The sequence below is a fragment of the Argiope bruennichi genome, chromosome 3 (assembly GCF_947563725.1).
Source record: "Argiope bruennichi chromosome 3, qqArgBrue1.1, whole genome shotgun sequence".
Taxonomy (NCBI): domain Eukaryota; kingdom Metazoa; phylum Arthropoda; class Arachnida; order Araneae; family Araneidae; genus Argiope; species Argiope bruennichi.
Window position 1 is genome coordinate 72,266,651 of NC_079153.1, and position 20,125 is coordinate 72,286,775.

Below are 20,125 nucleotides of genomic sequence, written 5' to 3' on the forward strand. Positions count from 1 at the left end.
TATTTTTCATTTATATTAATTATTTTCCCTGCAAACTCTGAATTTATAAATGGTTAGAAACCACAATGAAATAAAACTAAACCTTTGCTTCTAACTTTCATTGATACTTCGTGGAATGGCATTACTTTTAACATACAAATACATGTTCTTCCAAAAAAAGTAGTTCGTATTTTCTTTAAAGCCCTTAACTCACAATAAAGAAAATCCTATATTTATCTTCTGAAAAAGAAAAACAAGGCCACAAATAAATAATCACAAAGTCTGCCTCAACGCAATAGCCCAATATACGATTTAATACTGCAATAAATTCATAGCTATTATTAATTCAAATAAAAATATATCCATGAAAGTTTAATGTTACAGAGTAAGGAGCCTCTTCTTATGCCGACGTTGATATTTGAAAATCAAAGTTTTTGCTTATATTTTAAAAATTAATTTTTGGAAAGTTATTTAGACTTAACTGTATACCAAGAATTCAAATATAATACACAAGCAATAGTAAAATTTAGATCATTAGAATATTTTACTTTTAATATATCACTAAATTTTATATTATGTATGAAAAATAACAAAATGTAAAACCATGTCAACTTAGTATCAAAAACTAATGCAGAATTATAAATATAAAACAAAACAAGACTCTTAGCAAAATTCAAATTTATAGCTATTTGTCTAAAACATCGATTGATTTATTTTATTTCTTCATAAAAACTCTACAACCATTAATTTTAAATAAAATATGCACATAAGCTATTTTTTTATCCATTGCAAACAGCCAATTCCTCTATATCAGTAGTAACCTTCATAAATCCCATTAACTATCAATAAATTACATTATTTGCATAAATAATGCTTTCAAACGTTCGATGAGAATTGCATGCTCTTTAGATCTACATGATAGGAAAACATCAACTGAACAAATAATTCATTCATGAATTCCTTTCAACTTAAAAAATATCACAGTTTCAGAATTTAAACAATTTTTTCTACAGATTACAAATATCAGAAATGTATTCGAATTTTTCTTATTAACAATTTACGGAAGCGCTTTAGGTTTCACCAATGAAATTCTGCAGCTTTTTTGGTTTATGAATTTCCTATTTTTATTTTCTTATATATTTTTATTAACATTGTCTTTATTTTAATATTGTCTTTCAGTAATTTTTTTGAGATAAAAAAAAAGACTAAAAATACTTATATCTATGCGACTATCCCTTTTGTGACAGAAACAGATTTTAAAACCTTTTTACACAGATTTTAAAAAGGTTTTAATATAAATAAAGGTTTTGGCGGTTATTAAAATCTGTTTCCGTCGCAAAAGGGATTAAGCAGGTATTGAATATTTTTTTCTCCGAGAATGAAATATGATTTAAGAGCATGAAACAAAAACAGATTGATGGTAAATCCTTCATGGAATAAGGATGATACCCAACTTTGGTCTATTATGATTGAATTTTCAATAAGACGAATCTAATCTCATCTTATTTTTTTTTCTTTTATTATTTTTTTATTTCCTTATGCGGATAAGAAGTCCTCCGCCATTAAAAAGGGATTTCTATACTTCAAAAACAGATGCTTCTAGCTTATACATTTCGAAACTAAACGCATGTTTAGTAACAAAAAGATAACGAAGCACCAATTTTTATTCAGGGAATTGTTATTGAGCATAAAAACGATAAAAACCTTAAGTCGGTTGCTTATGTATTAGATCTGTCTGGAGAATTTTAGATAATGTTGAATGCTTAAGAATTAGAACAACCAACGCAAACCATGGAACATGAATGCTTTAAATCTTACAACAACAATCAAGTACAACAATATTATCGTTTTCAAATTAAATCAAATGCTTGCAAAATAAACAGAAATTGGATCTAAAAATGCTTCATTGCAAGCAGTTAGGGTAAAGAAAATAATATTTTTTTATTGTGTTGATATTTTTGTATCAAAATATTGCCCATATTTCTTTACAAAAATAAATACTTCAAATTTTATTGAAAAATGAATACTATTTGGACAGCAACAGCAATTTATTTTATTTTAGTAAGTTTTCAAAAAGAAATGATATGGCCGTAAGCTATTTACGTATGTAATACGACTGAATAAGAGGATTCTCATTCTTGTCGCTGTTCATTTTTATAGTAATTAATAACGGAATAATGTAAATGAATTATATGAAATATATACCAGGTAATTACAAAAAATTATCCTGATATATAAGACCGTAACTATCATACTAATCACAGGAACGGAATAAAATGTTGGTGCAAAATATTTTGCTGTATGCGCTCAAGAATCGTATGAAGAATAGATTCTAACAGTTACAATTGCAGTGACAACATTTTAAGAATTTCAAATGGCAATACGAAAGTTTTTTTGTTTTTTTTTTATCATAATCTGTAGCAAAAAACAATAAATAGCGTTGGAACGGTATTTGTGTCATGAAAAGTACCAACGGTAGACAAACGAAGAAAAGAGAAAACAACCAATAACAGCAGAGAAGAATAGAAATCGAAACATTTTATTGTGTATCACAAATTTTCTATTTGACCTATTTCTACCACGCATGCGGCAGATGGTGCCTAGATCCAAAGCACTTATGCTGAATAGACAGGCAATACCGGCTACATGCACCATTCCGACGCTATTTATTGTTTCTTGCTATGGAGAATACATTCCAATAAAAGAAGTTGGTGTTGCCATTTGAAAATTTTGGATGTTTTTCACTATAATCGTAATTGTTAAACTGTTGTTTCTCATATGATTCTTCAGCGCATATCTCAAAATACGTTGAAGCAAAATTTTTTTAAATATTATTTCAAAAAAAGTATAGAAAGTAGTATTTTTTAATTTTTTTTTTGATTAAAATGAAAACTATGACAGTTTCAGTCTAATATATATTAATTTAAATTTATTATTAGCTAACTGTTATATAAAATTCATTCTGCCAGAAAATTACAAAAGTTTAAGAGCTATAATAAAATTACTCGATGTCATTAAACTTAAAGTGAGGCAAGTTTTACTTTCGATTACTTTTAAATATTTTTCTTCTGGGGATGGCCAAAAATAGACGTAGGAGTTTGAAGTGTAAATTATCGGAATTAATTTTAGATGACATATATTTTGCATTTTCGTTTAGCAAAAACATCCTGATGCTGCTAAGCCGTTAGAAAAAAAATTGAAATATGTGTTGATTTTAATATGAAGTAAAGTTTCCTTCGCGAATTTTTCAGAAAAGTCGACGGATATTAACACCGCTTCGTAAAATGATCCGTATATTGATTTTTTTTTTCCTAAAAATATTTTTTCATTTAAGATTTCGTATTAGTAAAACCCGAGCAGCAGTTTCTTAACTTAAATGTTTGCTTTAAAAATTCAGAAATTTTAGCTGAAGAGAATTTAGCGAATGTTGGATTAATTTCTATTTCACTCTTTTGTGAGAAAGTGAAAAAAATTTCTTTAATAAGACGATTCCTGTCATTAAATGAATATAAATAGGCCTTAACTACCATGATAATAAATTCCATACTGCAAATAACTTGTATTAATACTCCTACTAAATATTAATACACGTATTAATATTTTTAATTTTTAATGCTTCTTCCACTTTTGCTATTTTCTATTGATTATACTTTTCAGTAAAAAATTATTTTCTACTTTTTAATACTCTTAATAAAGGGTTAAATAAGTTTCAAAAACTATTGTTTTATTTTGTACATTTTAATGTTTAATACATATATTCTAATTCCTTTTTACATATATTATGAAATTTTGTATGAATTTCTGTTAATTCATTAAAAATTGGCGACAGTCCTATGCAATCGAAATTAAATTAACATTTATTAATTAATTTATAATTAAGTTCTGAAAATATATAAATTTATTATTCTCGAAATCTCACAACTACAAGAAACTTCAATAGAAAGTAAGTAAAAATCAATTACAAAATTTCATCATTACAAACATTCAGGAAGTCAAATAAAGGAGTATGAAAATCAGAACTGTACATATCTAGATTTAGCCATGCGCTGCCCAATTTAAAAGTTGGTTGTTTAATTGTCTTTGATTCCGACATAAACAGTCTCCGCCTGCATGCATCTTTTTCAGTTTTGTCAACCGAATTAGTGGCGATTTCTCATTGTCTAATGAATATCTCATTGTCACCCGAGAGACAGTTTTGCATTTATACAGATAGTATGAGTTCTTTAGAAATCCTCTCTCATTTAAATCCTCATACACATTTAGTTGTTGTAAAAATCTTGGAACTTTTCAAAACTCTACAAAATAGAGGTTTTATCATCTTATTTTGCTGGCTACTCAGTCACATGGGAATTACTGGCAATTAGCAGGCGGATCATGCTGCAAAAACTGCGTCTTCTCTCTTGCATCAAAGAATACCGTACTGCAATGTAAAGAAATCCATTGCTAATAAAAAATTTTCTCTATGGCAGGAGACTTGGGATATGTAAACCTAGAATAAATTGCACTTTATTTACCCTGAAATTGACACGTGGTCAGTTTTGCCAATGCGTGGAGCTGACGTTAAATTATCTCGCCTGCGTATTGGGCATACTTGTATTACCCACGAGTATCTACTTTTCTGTGATAGGGCACCTATGTGATCCACATGCCACACTAAATTGACAGTTCATCACATTTTGATTGAATGTCCAGCTTTTGACACCCATCGCCACCATTTTTTTAATTCATCAAATGCAACACTCCCAGAATTGCTGGGAAATAATTACCGTCCAAACATTTTTAAATTTTTAACTGCTACACACCTTTTACCATATATTTAACTTAACAATTTCCATTTTCAATTTTTTTCCTTGTCGTTTTAAAGCAAAGATCATATTTTTGGTTTCATCCGTATTTTAGCTGTTTTTATTAGTTCATACATAAAAATCTTTTGAGTTTATATGAAGTTTTAAAAATTAACAATACTTTACTTTATGATGTGTATGGCCATAAATGGGCCTTGTGCCAAAAAACTCAAGTGAACCAACTTACCCCAATTTAAAAAGTGTTCATCACACATCTACAAATTCCCCTCTATGTATTGATTATGCAATCATATAAAAAGGTTTTACTTTGATTGAATGGGTTTTAGGTGTATTTTTTGTATGATAAATAGGTGTTTTACGGTCATTCATATATTTTGAAGAAAATGGAAATAGCGTCCTGGCATAGGGGTAGCGCATCTTCCCCGTGATCTGGGTGTCCCGGGTTCGAGTCCCAATTCAGGCATGGTTGTTCTTTTTCTGTGTTCTATCTGTGAATATGCCCTCCTGTAAAAAGGGGGTTGTGCAAGCGAATATGATGCATGAAGTAGCTAAGTCGTACTCTTGGCCCTAGTTGGCGCTATTGAAAAAACAAGGGACTCTCACTTGGCTTAAATCGAAGGAAGATAACTGCCAGCGAGTTTGTAAAGTGCCACAAGTCACAATACAGAAAATAGAATGTGTACTTATGCAAATATTCTGTCTTTTCCGGTACTCGATTTGATCCAAAAGGTACAATTTAAGAATTAGGATCAAACGTTGATTTTCATTCAATCACCTGTTTCTTTGTGCACGTGCGCGTGTGTATGTGTACGTATCTATGTGTGAATTAGCTCATTTATACACGCGCACAAAAATGATTTGTTAATTTTTCGAACTAAGGACTTCTTAAACATAAATATTTATCAAAATTTTGAGGTAGAAGTTTTTCTAATTATTTAAATAATTTTTCCAGCATATAGTCATTTATTGGCAAGTATATGAAAATGTTCTTTGTATGCAATAAAAAAAGGAAAGAAAAATAAAGGTTGTTCTGATTCTATATCAAAATAACCGTTTCCTGATTTACTATATATAATCTGTGATGACATAACTATCTCAGCAAAATTCTGCCTTCCAATACATTTTTTTTTAATTATTTATTGCTTGTTTGAACATTTTTTAAGTATTTGTCAATTACATTTCCTCTATAAATAAGAAGAAGTTACTCTAGAAAACTTAGGAATGCATTTTAATAATTTCAAGCTACATGTATGTATACTGTACGATACCCCCCCCCCGACAAGCCAGTGGCCTTGCTGGAAACTTGATGGGACCGCAGAAGAGCAACCCCACCTAGGCGCGAAGGAACAAACGACACTTGATGATATTATACCTTTGCAAACAATAAAGAAACCTCTAGAGAAAACGCATATAGGTACAGTCTTAAAAGCCATATCATTTCAACTATTTACGAAACTTGGCACAAAAACAAAAGAATGGAAAGATGAAAATCACAGCAATTTGTCACATCCAAATTTTAATTGAGAATTCGAAATAATTAATCGAGATTCTGGGGATTTCTTCTGAGATAATTCCAGAAAATGTTATTGCACAAAATTAATATTCACCTTTCTTTTTTTCAACATAAGAAGAACATCTTTTTAATTACACTTATTTAGATTTTATGTTAAATTTTTCCTGGATTTTGATAATTTAAAAAAATAATTCCTTTCAAGATTTTCAACAATAACTTTTATTGCTCCATAAAATATTTAATCGCGTAATTTTCATCTATTGTTACATGTTAAAGAAGAAAGATTCTGTTAATTTCCAGCACAACTTGCAGGAAGAATAAGAACTTAAAATACTACGAAAATCAATGTGAATTTAAGGATAGAACATCAAGGCATTTAAGCATTTAATGGCACTCTCATGACCGTTATATGATCGTTACAATTTCATTCTTAAGAGGCTTTGTTGAAGGAATCATAAAATCAAACTATGCAGTAGAGATTAAATTAAAACTAAACTTAATCAATATTCAACAAACCAGCTAGTCTCCAAGGGCAGCTTGGTATAAATAAATGAAAATTCTTTTTTAATACGGAAGGTTTTAGCTCTCACAAAACTTATGAGATAATGTTTTAATTAAAGATCATTTCAGTGTTCTTTTCAGCCTGAATTGTCGTTTCTTATAAACACTATTTTATGCGAAAACAATAGGGAGGAAAATCATAAAACTAGCTTAATATCCAACGCTACTAAAATGTTGCATTTTTATAAAGCATGTTCAATGAAATATCGCTTTCTTTCTGCAGAAAACTTAATTAAGGATATTGCGTATGAAACTAGCGACTTTTGTTATTAATTAATCTTTGGGATAATAAATCTCCATCAAATAATGAGAATCAATATTTTTTTTCCTTTCCTTTTGTTAAATATAATCTACTCTAAAATCAAATGCTATCGCAGAAAATGAGTAGCCCGAAGTTGAAAAAAACGCGCCATACTTCTTTAATGAACACGGTTTATATGTCTGGTGAATGTGAACTACAACTCTATTGAAAGGAAATTTAATTTCAAAATAAACGGTGTTTTTCAGAGAAAAAATATTGAACACTGGAATCAATTTCAATATATAATATTTAGAAGCTCTGAATGAAGTCATTTTTATTTTCTAGTCTTTTTTTTTATCTGCTTGCATGATTGCGTTTGTATGATATAAGAAAAATTGGATTAAAATTACAATTGTTGATACCTACTTTACGAAATTATTTATATTTTCTAGTCGTTCTTTATCTACATTCATGATTTGCATGAGATATGAAAAATGGGTTTTAAAAGTACAATTGTAAACATCTACTTTAAAAGTTAAATATACAGCATTCGGCTTACTTTACATTTCGTTGTGAATGGAAACACAGTGAATTAATATAGCATTAAAAATCTGAATTGAGCAAACATTGCTGTTGAAAGGAAGGCAATTCACATCGGTTAGTAATAGGAAGGCAAAATTACATTTTACCTATTGCACCATTAAATGACTGATTCAATGTCATGCATAAAATAAGACAAATATAATTAATTTATATATTTTTCTTAATGTGTAGGCTGATTTGCTCTGTTTCTACAGATGCGTTTAAGTTAAATATATAAATTTATTGATTTCAATCTCTTTGACTTAAAATTTTAATGTTATAATTATCCAATATTTTGTTAGTACAAGACATTCTCTTTAAATAAGGAAATAAAATTTTGAAAACAACTATTGTTAATCCTGGAATAGTAATTGTGTAGTCATTTTGTAATCCTCCTTCAATTGGGATTCAGATGGGGCTTTTTTTCATACAGGAAGAGCTCCTTCTTATACAATTTTCAAATTATAAAATAATTATACAAATATCATCAGAATGTATATAATTTCCGATTCAGCAGGTAATTTTCCTAAGCGTTGCAAGTTAAATTGGTTTCCCGTTTGCAAAAAATGATTTAGAGTGTTATCCTTATTTCCAGGCAGCATTTTTTTGACTTCGTGTATTCACTCCAAAATTCTTTGATATCTTTTTGTTTAGTACACTCATGTCCATAAATTAAGGATAATACAAGTTCAGAAAAAGAAAGAGGCAGAAGCAAAACGAATGCCACTTATTTGTAAAGCCTATTTATTAAACAAAAGGTAAAGTGTAAAAAAGAGGCTATATGTTTGATATCATTAATTATTATTCTCGTATAAAATTGCGATTTTTTGCTCCCTGGAGCAAATTACAAAAAAAAAACCTATTTAGAAAAACTAATATTACATGGGTGGTAGGATTAATACACAGTTTCTCTCCCAGACGATGCAATACAGTCCATACACCGCCTAGGCATGCTGAGTATCAAATTATCGATCTTATCTTGGAGAATATTACACCACTCATCTAGCAATGCTCTCCAAAGTTCCGGTAGACATGTAGGAGCCGGTTTACAGACTGCAACTCGTCTGCTAAGCATGTCCCACACATGCTCTACTGGATTCAAGTCCGGTAAGCATGCTGGCAGTCCATACGGGTGATATCCTCCGATCGAAGGCATTTGTTTACGATATTTGCGCTGTGAGGACGGGCGTTGTCATCCATAAACACGAATTCTGTGCCCATGGCGCCCCGAAACAAACGTACACGTTGTTCCAGAATAATATCCCAATAGATTTGGCTTGTCATGGTTCCAATTTGAACAAATAGGTCAGTTATGGAACCCAGAATAATTCCTTCCCAAACGAGCAATCCTGTACCATCGTAACGCTGTCATTCAATGATGTTCTCTTGGTGATAATGGGTACCTGGCGCTCTGCATATGAAAGTCCGGCGAGAATCAGACTGCAAGTTAAACCTGGACTAGTTAGAAAACATGACACAAGCCCACTGTTGCGGTGTCCATAATGCATGTTCTCTCTACTCCAGGCTAACTGCAGGTGACAGTGAGTTGCAATAAGTGTAACACATCTGAAAGGCCTACGAGCATATAGACCAATCTACTCTACGCGTCTACACACGGTCTGCCTTGAAACTGTCGTACCCGAGAGCTGACAAGACAGGTCTGATGCTGTGCTCCGTCTCTTCCTTTTGACAGTAACTGCCAAATACCGGTCCTCATTCGGCGTTGTAACGCGGGGGCGACCTGTGCTGTTACGTCTACTCTTATCATCATCTTGGAATCGTTGTCAAAGCCTGGAGATTACACTCTGGGCGATTCTAAGTTCCTCGGATACTTCCTGCTGATTACGCCCACATTCCAGATAGCCGATAATTTTACCACGTAAAAAAATCATCCAAATAAGTCCTTTGTGTCATAACTATGCGGTTATTGCACTGAAAAGCTTATAAAGCGCTTGCGAACAATTTTACTTCTTTGCCTGTATTCCTTATGCATCACTCTCTTACACTCTCGTCGTTGTGGTGCACTATCGGTGTCATCTGGCGGCTTCCTGCAATTTGCATATGATTTTTGAAGATGTGTGTAGTCATTTTACGGTTGATATATGTATTTTAGAGTTCGATTTCCGCGTAACTCTGAATTATCCTCAATTTATGGACTTGCGTGTATTATATAATTTCCTGATTTTATTTTTAGCAAAATAATGAGATGTAAAGTGTTGAAATTTTTTATTCTTACTCAAAGACAGGGTGTTAATGTTAAAAACTACAGAAATTGCTATCCTATTGTAGAATAAAATTTACCAATACATCCTGACAGTGAATTTAATTATAATTTTCCGATTGAATTTTACCAATAACCTGTGAAAAACTATATCTAATTAATTGAAATTACTTTAAAAATAGATTACATATTTCCAAAAAAGTATTAATAGAATAATAATTAATTGTGATAGATTTTTTAATTATTATTTCAGAAAAAAAATAGTCCAAAAATTCCATTATATACCATTTTTGCACAAACTGAAAATCTTGATTTTTCATAGACCACAACAATCCATTATGTTATAATCTTAATTAATTACGTGGATGAGCATTTAATGTCATAAGTCAACATTACTTGCGGAAACTGGCAATTATTTTTTAGAACAGTCTGGGATGCGAGTAAAAAGAAAAATATTATTCAATTAATAATATGCCCCAAAAAATTTAGACTAAATTTGCTTCAAAATGTCTCTTATTCGTCTAGTTAAAAGGGGACGGGGATTATTATATCCTGGTCTCTATCTCACTGCTCCAAAAGAAAACATTTATCATTCAATTCTATATATATATATATATATAATGGCTCTTAATTGAGTCAACGTAAAGAAACCACAAAACAATGCTTCTGCATAATGGCAACAAGTATGCCTTAGTATCAGTGCGGCATTCTCTGAACCTGAAAACATATTTTAACCGTGATTCTCATCAAACTGAAGTATAAAGACCTCGTATGGAGATTTTGCGACAATCTGAAAGTGTAGTCCATACTTATTGAATATAGTACAAAATGTAATGGTTCTCTGTAATCAAACATCATGTATCATTGCTTCTTTTATGAATAAGATAGTAAGGATAAGGAAAATCACTACATGAGAAAAAGAGCTCGCATCGAAAGGCATTCAAACATAAAAGCAAAAATGCAATCAGTTTTGGTTGATCCCAGTAAAATCTTCATGCCTCTAGTTCACACCAAGCTTGGCCTGATCAAGCAATCTGTTAAAGCTCTATCAAAAGAAGTAGAGTGCTTTAAATACCTAGGCAATAAGTTTCAGAAATGTCGGGATATTTAAAACGTTTCAAAATCGAAGTATTTGAAAGTAAAATGGAAATGGATAGAAACGATGTGGTGGGAGCTTTTAAATTCTTCAAAAAATTCCTCGATAGCTTTAAGGACTCAAATTTTAAATGCAACCTGGAAAGCATGTTAAGGAAATTCAAAGTTCAATGTGTTTGAAAGAACATTTCTGAAATTCGCATTTGAACTGTTTTTCCGAAAATCTCTGTGCTGTTAGTGAAGAAAAGGGAGAAACATTTCACCAAGGTATCAAGGATACGGAGCGTAAATACCAAGGTATGCAAAATATCAGTGCGATGGAGGATTATGTTTGGATGCTGTAAAGATAAAATCCGTATGATACCTTTACAAGAGATAAAGAATTTAAAAGAAGTTTTAGGGAAAAAGGAAAAGACAACGTATGGAGCTATGATTTCCAGGATAGGTATACTTTCAGTAACATAATTTACCAAATCATTTCCAATAGTTCACAAACAGTAAATTTATTAATAAAACTTTAAAAAAATATTTGAAAATAAAATATGCATATCCGATGCATTCAAATTCACTTTGAGAAAAATCCTGGTGTGACTCATAGAAATCGATGCAATATTTAAAATCACAGTTTGAAACAATGTAAAAATAAGTAATTACACAGTAAACATTTTTATACCAAATTTTGCAAGTTTGTATAATTAATTTTACCTGCGCGTTTATTTTAAACAGGCAGTTTTTTGAGAAAAAAAAACCTTTTTGTAAACTTAATACATTGAATTTATCACTTTAAAAAATGAAGGAGTTTTTCATACAAATGTTACGAATTCGTTAGTTTTTTATTCCTAATATTTATTAATTATTTTCATTTTGTCACTATTTATATTAAGCATATTATTGCTTTTACATACCTACCGCAATATTCTAATTTGTTTTACTGCTTACCCAATATTATTTATTAATGATTTTAAAGATTACTTTTATCAGGAAAAAATACCATTAAGATATACTTATTGTAGACTTGTTTTCATTTTAATAATGCTAAGATTTTGTTTGAAATGTATATTTTATTACTGCCTTCATGTTAAAAAGTTTCTGTTGTATTTAATCTACCGTTTTATTATTGAAAATAACATCTTTTGAATTAATTTAAAATAACTATATAGTGGATATTCAATATTGTATGTGGTAACACGATTTATGCAACTTACGTTTTTTTTTTAAGAAATGAAAATATTTCTTTTTTAATTAAACACTCCAATACTTGAAAACATACTTATCTTCGAGGAATCAAACCGATTCCACATTTTCATTGAAAAATTACATTTGGTTAGGTTACCATTTGAATTAACATTCTAAGTTAATTTAGTACCCCAAAAAAAGCTTCTTCAAACATTTGATCCCCTCTTCTCACTGCTTAATTTGATTTCAAGAAAATCAAACAATGTCAATAAACAGAAGCTAAATTAAACTAAGATATCCAATCTTCAAAAGATATTAGTTTATCTAAATTTTGCTTCAAACTTTTTTTATTTACACCTTAAAATACCGTATTATTCAGATATTCTCTCTCAAATATGCTTACTTTTTGACTAGTTAATAATATTGTATAGTTAATACACAATTAGCAGCATTTTCACGAATTAAAATATATTTTCACACTCAAAAAATATCTTGTAAATGCTACGTAGAATTATAAACATTTCAATTTTTTTTAATTACGATAACGTTGAGGAGCAGTTTTAAATGAATTTCTTGGTACCTTCTGCACTCGCGGGCTTATAGAAAAATCGCGCATAGAAACACAAATGAATGTCGAATAACATTTCTGCCTAAGAAGCAGAAAACTCTGCAAAATGCATCAAAACATTGTTACAATATCTCCACGATGTTAGACGGCCTTCAAAATATAGTACAATATGTTGTACTAATAGACCTTCAAAATATCGTACAATCCTACAATATCTTGTACTAATAGGAAAGATTTCTAAACCCTTTTTGGATTATTCATTTGCTTTCATGGAAATGCTTCTTCAATAAGATTATCAAAATTAACAATGCATTAAAAATAGCAAAGTGTTTCGTTGGTATCTTACTGGAAATTTATGATCATTTCTCAAAAATAAATGGTCCATAAATAAACATGAAATATTTTACAAAGTTTGTATGAAAATTGTTTCAAAATGTACTATGTAGTGGAATGTAGATTATTATTGTCACGGTTTGACATCGAATCAGATAATATTCTTATTCGGATACTTTCATTAAAGACTCTGCTTTCGATTTCTTGGATGAAAGGGCATTTGTTTATGGCGTAAATATAAAACTCAAAGCCATTCTCAAAAGTAAAACACAACCTCTTTTAATGAATTCCAAACTACATATACATCTTTTTTAACACCGTTGCCATTCGGAACAAAACAAAAGCTGAAACATAGACAATATTAATAGATATAGAGAATCAACGCGACATCCTCCCACCTAAGTTAACATTTTACATTAAAACTTTAACTTACACATAGTTGCAAGAAAGATATATAAATATATAAATATAAAATAGTATAAAATAATAGATATATAAAATAATAGATATATAAAAATAACAAAATTAAAATTTTTCACAAGTCCAGTCTTTTAGGTATTTTGACCGTATGACCTGTTCTAGTCTTTTGAAACTGTGGCTCAAAGCTTACATCACACACATCGTTAGAGCCAGACTCTTTACAAGTTTCCAACTTCTTAGTTGGAAAAGTTCTCAACAATAAGATCATCATTAGAGACTTCTAGTGGATACAGTCTCTGAGTCGGTCTTAGTAATTCTCCATTTGCCGTTTTAAGTCGCACAAGTCTTGTTACTCCATCTTGACCTGGAATAATCTCTATTATTTTTCCCAGTGGCCAATTCAGTCGCTTGGTGTTGTTACTTCCTATCAATACAACATCACCGATATTCACTTTCACTGATCTTGTCTTATCCGATTTTTGAATAAGTGCTCCTAGATATTCGGATCTAAATCTTTTTCGCAGATCCTTTTGTAAGTTTTCTCTGTATTTGACTCGTTTATTCAGACTTCTGTGTCAAATATCATCAAGATCAGGAACACCACTTGTTTGAATGTCTTGAAGAAATAGAGATGGACTTAAAGGAATCAAAGTAACATCATTTTCAGTAACATAGGTCAATGGACGGGAGTTGATCACTGCTTCACAGTCGCAGAGAATGGTGATCATTTCTTCGGAAGTTAAAGAAGCTCTTCCTAGTACTCGCCTCAGTAAACTCTTGAGAATACCTATTAATCTCTCCCACCAACCTCCCCACCATGAGGCAGTTGGTGGATTAAACTTCCATTGAATTGGTGATATAGATGTATCATCAATAATCTGCTTCCCGTTTAGATCTCGTAGCGCATTTGAAGCTCCCACAAAGTTAGTTCCGTTGTTACAGTGAATTATTTTACTTCTTCCTCTGTGGGATATAAATCTTCTAAGGGCTAGTAAAAAACTCTCAGTAGACATGGACTCAACCAATTCTAGATGCACTGCCCTGTATACGGCGCAGGTGAATAAGCAAATCCAGGATTTGGTGTTACCTTTTAAGATCACTGGACCAGCAAAATCAATGCCACAAATTTCAAACACAGCCGCTTCTCGGAGTCTGTCGTTTGGAGGGGTTGCTGTGCAAACTTGCACTCTTTTTGCAGAGAATCTTCTACATACGGTGCACTTATTAATCAGAGATATCACCGTTTTTCGAGCATTAAGAAGCCAAAATCTCTCACGAAGAATATTTATTAAAATTTGGGTACCAGCATGTGCATTTTTCTCGTGATAATATCGTATTAATCTCTTGACCACCTCATGATCGGACGGAAGAATAGCTGGAGTTTTAAACTCTTCTGAATCCTGTCGAAAGGTAAGTTTCGTTTTCAGTCTGAGGATTCCACTCTGATCCTTAAATACTCCTAAAGTTTTTAATTTATTATCTCTCTCGTCTACAAAGCAATCCTCTTGAACCATTTTGATTAATAATTTCTCGGCTTCAAAAATTTTATTAAAATCAAGGTCTTCATGTCTTTTCTTAATCCTTTCAGCTCGACAATTAAAGGTAAACCGTAGAATCCAGGCAATTAGATGAACTATTTTCTGGTATTTCGAAAAATATTTGTAATACCAGTCTTCCTTAGAAACAAAAGTTGTAGAAATCAAACATCTTGTCACAGATGAAACTATGGTCTTTTTCTTTTACCGAACAATCTCGTTTTCATTTAAGCTTAGATTTCCTTTTGGCTAATCCTCTTTAGGCAAGTAAAGCCAACTTGGTCCTAACTACCAGTTAGATTTCAATAAAGTTTGAGCTGAACAACCTCTACTCGGGAGATCAGCAGGATTTATGGAACCAGGGATATGTCTCCAAGAACTTTTATTTGTTAACGCTCTAATTTCCTTCACTCTATTCTGGACAAAGACATTCCAGTCTTCTTCTCTCATAATCCATGTCAAGACAGTCGAAGAATAAGTCCAGAAGTAAACTTCTTCACTCTGTATCTCTGACAAAATAGAAGTTGAAAGTCTTGCTGAGACAGTGGCTGCAAGTAACTCAAGTCTATAGATAGTAATCCCTTCCTTTCCTGTTGGTGAAACTCTACTCCTGGCTTGTATAAGTTGTACTTTAACTGAATCCCAAGTCTGTATTCGGATGAAAGCAGCGACAGCATAAGCATGCTTACCAGCATCACAGAAAATATGTACTGAAATATCTCCACTTGCAATCTCTGAACCAAAATATCTTGGAAAACGGATTTTCTCTAAACAGTCAATATCTTTTAGCAAATTAAAAATGTATTTTTTGTAATTTTATCAACTTCTTCATCCCATGTTATTTTCTGCTTCCACGTTTCTTGAAGCAATAATTTAGAAATTAGGATGACAAGACAACATATACCAAGAGGATCGAACAATCTATGAGCTGTAGATAAGATTAATCGCTTAGTTACCTTTTCAAAGCATAATTCTTTTACACTTGCAGTATTAATTCGTAGAGTGTCAGATTTTTTTATTCCATACCAGGCCGAGCACATTTGTATCGGCAGAAGTATCAGCATTGACATCACTGAACTCCCACCCTCTAAGCTCGAATTTTTTATCGGCCATTACCTCAGTCGAAACGTTAATAAAACGATGTAGTTCTTTTTCATTTTTAACGCAACTAACACAACTGTCGACATAAAAACTATGCGCAAGTTTTTGAATGACATCTTTTGGATACGAAGATTCTCCAGTTCCTATTTTTTCCAAAACAGTTTGTAGATGAAGCTGAATAGTAGAATTTAGAAGAAAAGGGCTACTCGATACACCAAAAACTACACGGCAATGTCTGTACTCTTTCAGCTGACCATCATTACCAATCCACAAAAACCTCAAGTAATCTCTATCCGTGGGTGAAACACCTATTTGTAGAAAGGCTTTTCGGATGTCAGCAATAACACCGATCTTCTCTTTTCGAAATCGGGTTAAAATACTCGGAATCTGCTCTATTAGATTCGACCCCTTCTCAAGACAATCATTAAGACTAGGAAATCCCTTTACCTTGGCCGAAGCGTCAAAGACAGGCCGGATTTTTGTAGTGCTATTCTCCTTGATAACTGCTCGATGAGGCAGATAATGTACTGAAGCCTGATCATTTTTGGCAACTTCCTCAATTACTCCCTCCTCAAGCCATTCCCTAAAAACATTCTCATAAGCTTCATAATTAGACTCGGTTTTAAGACATTTAACAGTCTTGTTCAGTCTTCCCTTTGCTAAATCAAAATAATCTGGGAGTGGTGGATGATCTTCCAACCAAGGCAAATCTACTTCAAAACGATCATCTACCAAATGAACTGTATTTAGAAAATGCATTCGAGCAGCTTCTTGTAACTCGATCTGGCTTTTCTTCACAGATGGGTCAGTTATGCCAAGAGTATGCAAGGACTATAAGTCTGTTATTGTCTCTGCTGTAGATAACATGGACTGAACTAATAAAGATGAACATTCACTTCTCGCAGTATCAGTTATTCGTCCCATTACAGACCACCGAAGTTTTGTTTCAATCGCTACGAGTCCACACGAAATTTCACGATAACCTCCTGTCATGAGCTTCTCAGCTACATCAGCTCCGATAAGGATTTCAATAGGATCTTCACAATTATCCACAATATTTACATTATAAGCAGCTAACTGCTTCACGCAAAACTCATTCACAGTAGGTGGCACAGTTTTACAAATAATTTGTTGACTAAGAACTTCAAAATTACAATTATAATTCTCATGTACACTCGATAATCATGTTTACATACCCCAGTATGCTTGCCACCAAATAGGGAGTGCTGCAAATATTCACAGCTGGTAGGCTCATAGCTCATTTCTTCAGCTGTATCTCGTAGTAAATATGACCGCTGTGAACCAGTATCGATAATAGCTCTTGCTACACGTTTTTTCCCGTTGCCTCTAATTACAACTTTGAATGTCTGCAGGACTACGTTTGGATTGGTAGACAAGTTGGAAAGAGCTTGATCCATTTCAGAACTACTATCAGTTCTCTTATCAACTTCAAGCGATTCTTTGTCTTTAGACTCAGATATCGGATTCATTTTTCTACACAGAAGAATGTGGTGTTTTTTGCCACAACACAAACAACTAGCTCTGACATTACAATCTCTGACAGAATGTCCAGTTTTTAAACATAAAAAACAATTATGAGATTGTTGAACAATTGCCTGTTTTTGCTTCAAGGGCATTTTTTTTACTTTAAAACAATCTCCAGAATAGTGTGCATTAGAACAAAATATGCACTGTTTTGACACTTGCGACGAAGTCAAAAGATCAGTTGCACTAGGTGCCTCCTAAAAGTTTACATTCCTAGTTTTATTTTCACTCATTTTTTTATCACCAGAAAATTTATTATATTTCACTTCCGCTTTCAGTTTAGAAGCGTTGAAACTTCTAGAAGCAAGAAGAATGATTCTTCTGATTCAACCTCATCTTGTAAAAATTCTAAAATAAATTCTAAATCACTTTTTTCTATTTTAGTTGAATTTTGATCGGAATCATTCGTGTTCGTTTCACGAACTCTACGATGAGCCGATCTATAAAGCTCCCAAGCAATCAAAGTTTCTTCGGGTAGCGATGACTCAACTAGAGGAAATAACATAGCAGCATATTTCTCCCTAGTAACTCTTAATAGTGAGCGTAGTTTACTCTCGAGTTGATCTAACAACTTTCTTAATGAATTTTTTGAACAGTTCTGTTTTTGAAGAACTAATGCTAGTAAATCTCTAACGTATACTTGAATTAATAATTCTTCTCTGCCAAAATGCAATTTTAATTGTTTTAAAGCTTTTTCATAGCTATTACCACCTGGAGGAAAACTCTTAATTAATTCTTCGGAAGGACTACCTCGTTCCATTGCTTGAGATAGATATGAAAATTTATCGTGAGAATCGATATTAATGTCCTCATCAATTTTTTGAAACTGTCCCCAAAAATATAACCAATTACGTACATTACCGTCAAAAGTAGGTAATTTTATTTTTGGTTAATTTAATAAGGTATTCGTACCAATATTAAAACTTTCATTTTTAGAGGATAACTGTTCAATCACAAATGATTCTAACTTTTGTTTTAAAGATCTCCAGCGATCAATGTAAGTTTCCGGCTCATCTACTTCTCTCTCGATTTCAGTATCGGAAGTCTTCTCGGAATACAACAACTGTTTAAATTTTTCTTCACATGCCATCATTAATAAAGCTTTCTCCTCAATTATCTTTAATTTATTGATTTTATCGGCACAACTCAGTCGATTTTCTGCCTTGTCAAAGGAATTGCATGCTATAGTAAACAGTCTTCTCAGTTGCTTCCTATCTTTCAAAACAGTTTCCATAATGAAATAAATGCTGAAATGTTTCGTACTTACTCTCAAAAAGCAACCGAGTCCTGTCGCGGAAGCCAGATGTCACGGTTTGACATCGAATCAGATAATATTCTTATTCAGATACTTTCATTAAAGACTCTGCTTTCGATTTCTTGGATGAAAGGGCATTTGTTTATGGCGTGAATATAAAACTCAAAGCCATTCTCAAAAGTAAAACACAACCTCTTTTAATGAATTCCAAACTACATATACATCTTTTTTAACACCGTTGCCATTCGGAACAAAACAAAAGCTGAAACATAGACAATATTAATAGATATAGAGAATCAACGCGACAGTTATGATCCATGCAGGAAGCAACAGGACGAATGTTTTTAGGAACATTTCTTTTAATAATCACATTCACACACTAAACAAACACAAAGACAAGACATTCACGCGCTCGGCTTCACAGTTCAGCGTCACATCTCATTCTAATTACAATCTCAATGCACTATGGGATGACATATGGGATGGCCTAATCAGGCATCGCCATCTAGTATCCAAAAGAGAAGATAAGAGTAATGCAAGGAGACAGAATTTGAATTGTAATGCAACTGCTACAACTATACTATATCGGTAACTTAGAATTTTCATACTTCGAGGAAATACACAGTATAATTGAAAAATTATGTATAGTTAAGTATGTATGTATAATTATGTATGTATGTAATTATATATAGAATATGTCTAGTTTGTACAAAAATTCTTCTGTTATTTTTAGCAGAAGAATTTTTTAACGATTTTTTTACAAATTATTCATTTATAAAATAATGGGCTTAGATGTACATTAAAAAAAACTCCGGCACAACATTCGAAATAAAATTGTTCCATAAAAAATTAAAATATTTTTGAAAAATTCTTGAAATTATAATATTACTTTTTTTGTTACTTTTGTTATAATGTCGATGCTACGCAATATTATTATACTGATATGTCATTCGCAGTATTGACGAATTTACAATCCATAAAATGGATTTAGGTCTCTGGTCTCATTATGGTATGCGTATAATATCCGAGTTATATACGGATGAGGAGAGAATTCGTGGTAAGTAATTTGGTTTCTATCTCGCATGGAAGCAATATATTTCTAAATTGAAGAGCTGGATCAACACGCATTGCGGAAGAACCAATCAGTCACGTCCGAAATTAAGCTTTTGTAATAATTACAAGATTATTGATCAGA

The 20,125-nt window shown here is 31.9% G+C and overlaps 3 protein-coding genes across 3 annotated transcripts in view; all 3 read right to left on the bottom strand.

The window, feature by feature from the left end:
• LOC129962877 (lutropin-choriogonadotropic hormone receptor-like) overlaps nucleotides 1–20,125 on the bottom strand; it is a 291,562-nt gene that overhangs the window by 214,290 nt on the left and 57,147 nt on the right. The gene's annotated exons all lie outside the window — the stretch shown is intronic.
• On the bottom strand, nucleotides 14,070–15,008 carry LOC129962878 (uncharacterized). Its single transcript, XM_056076878.1, has one exon. The coding sequence runs from the start codon at nucleotides 15,006–15,008 to the stop codon at nucleotides 14,070–14,072; it is 939 nt and encodes a 312-aa protein (XP_055932853.1).
• Nucleotides 15,318–16,889, bottom strand: LOC129962879 (uncharacterized). The gene is made up of 2 exons (XM_056076879.1): nucleotides 16,056–16,889; nucleotides 15,318–15,713 (listed from the first exon to the last, which is right to left on the bottom strand). Exons 1-2 carry the CDS (start codon nucleotides 16,887–16,889, stop codon nucleotides 15,318–15,320), a joined length of 1,230 nt encoding a protein of 409 aa, XP_055932854.1.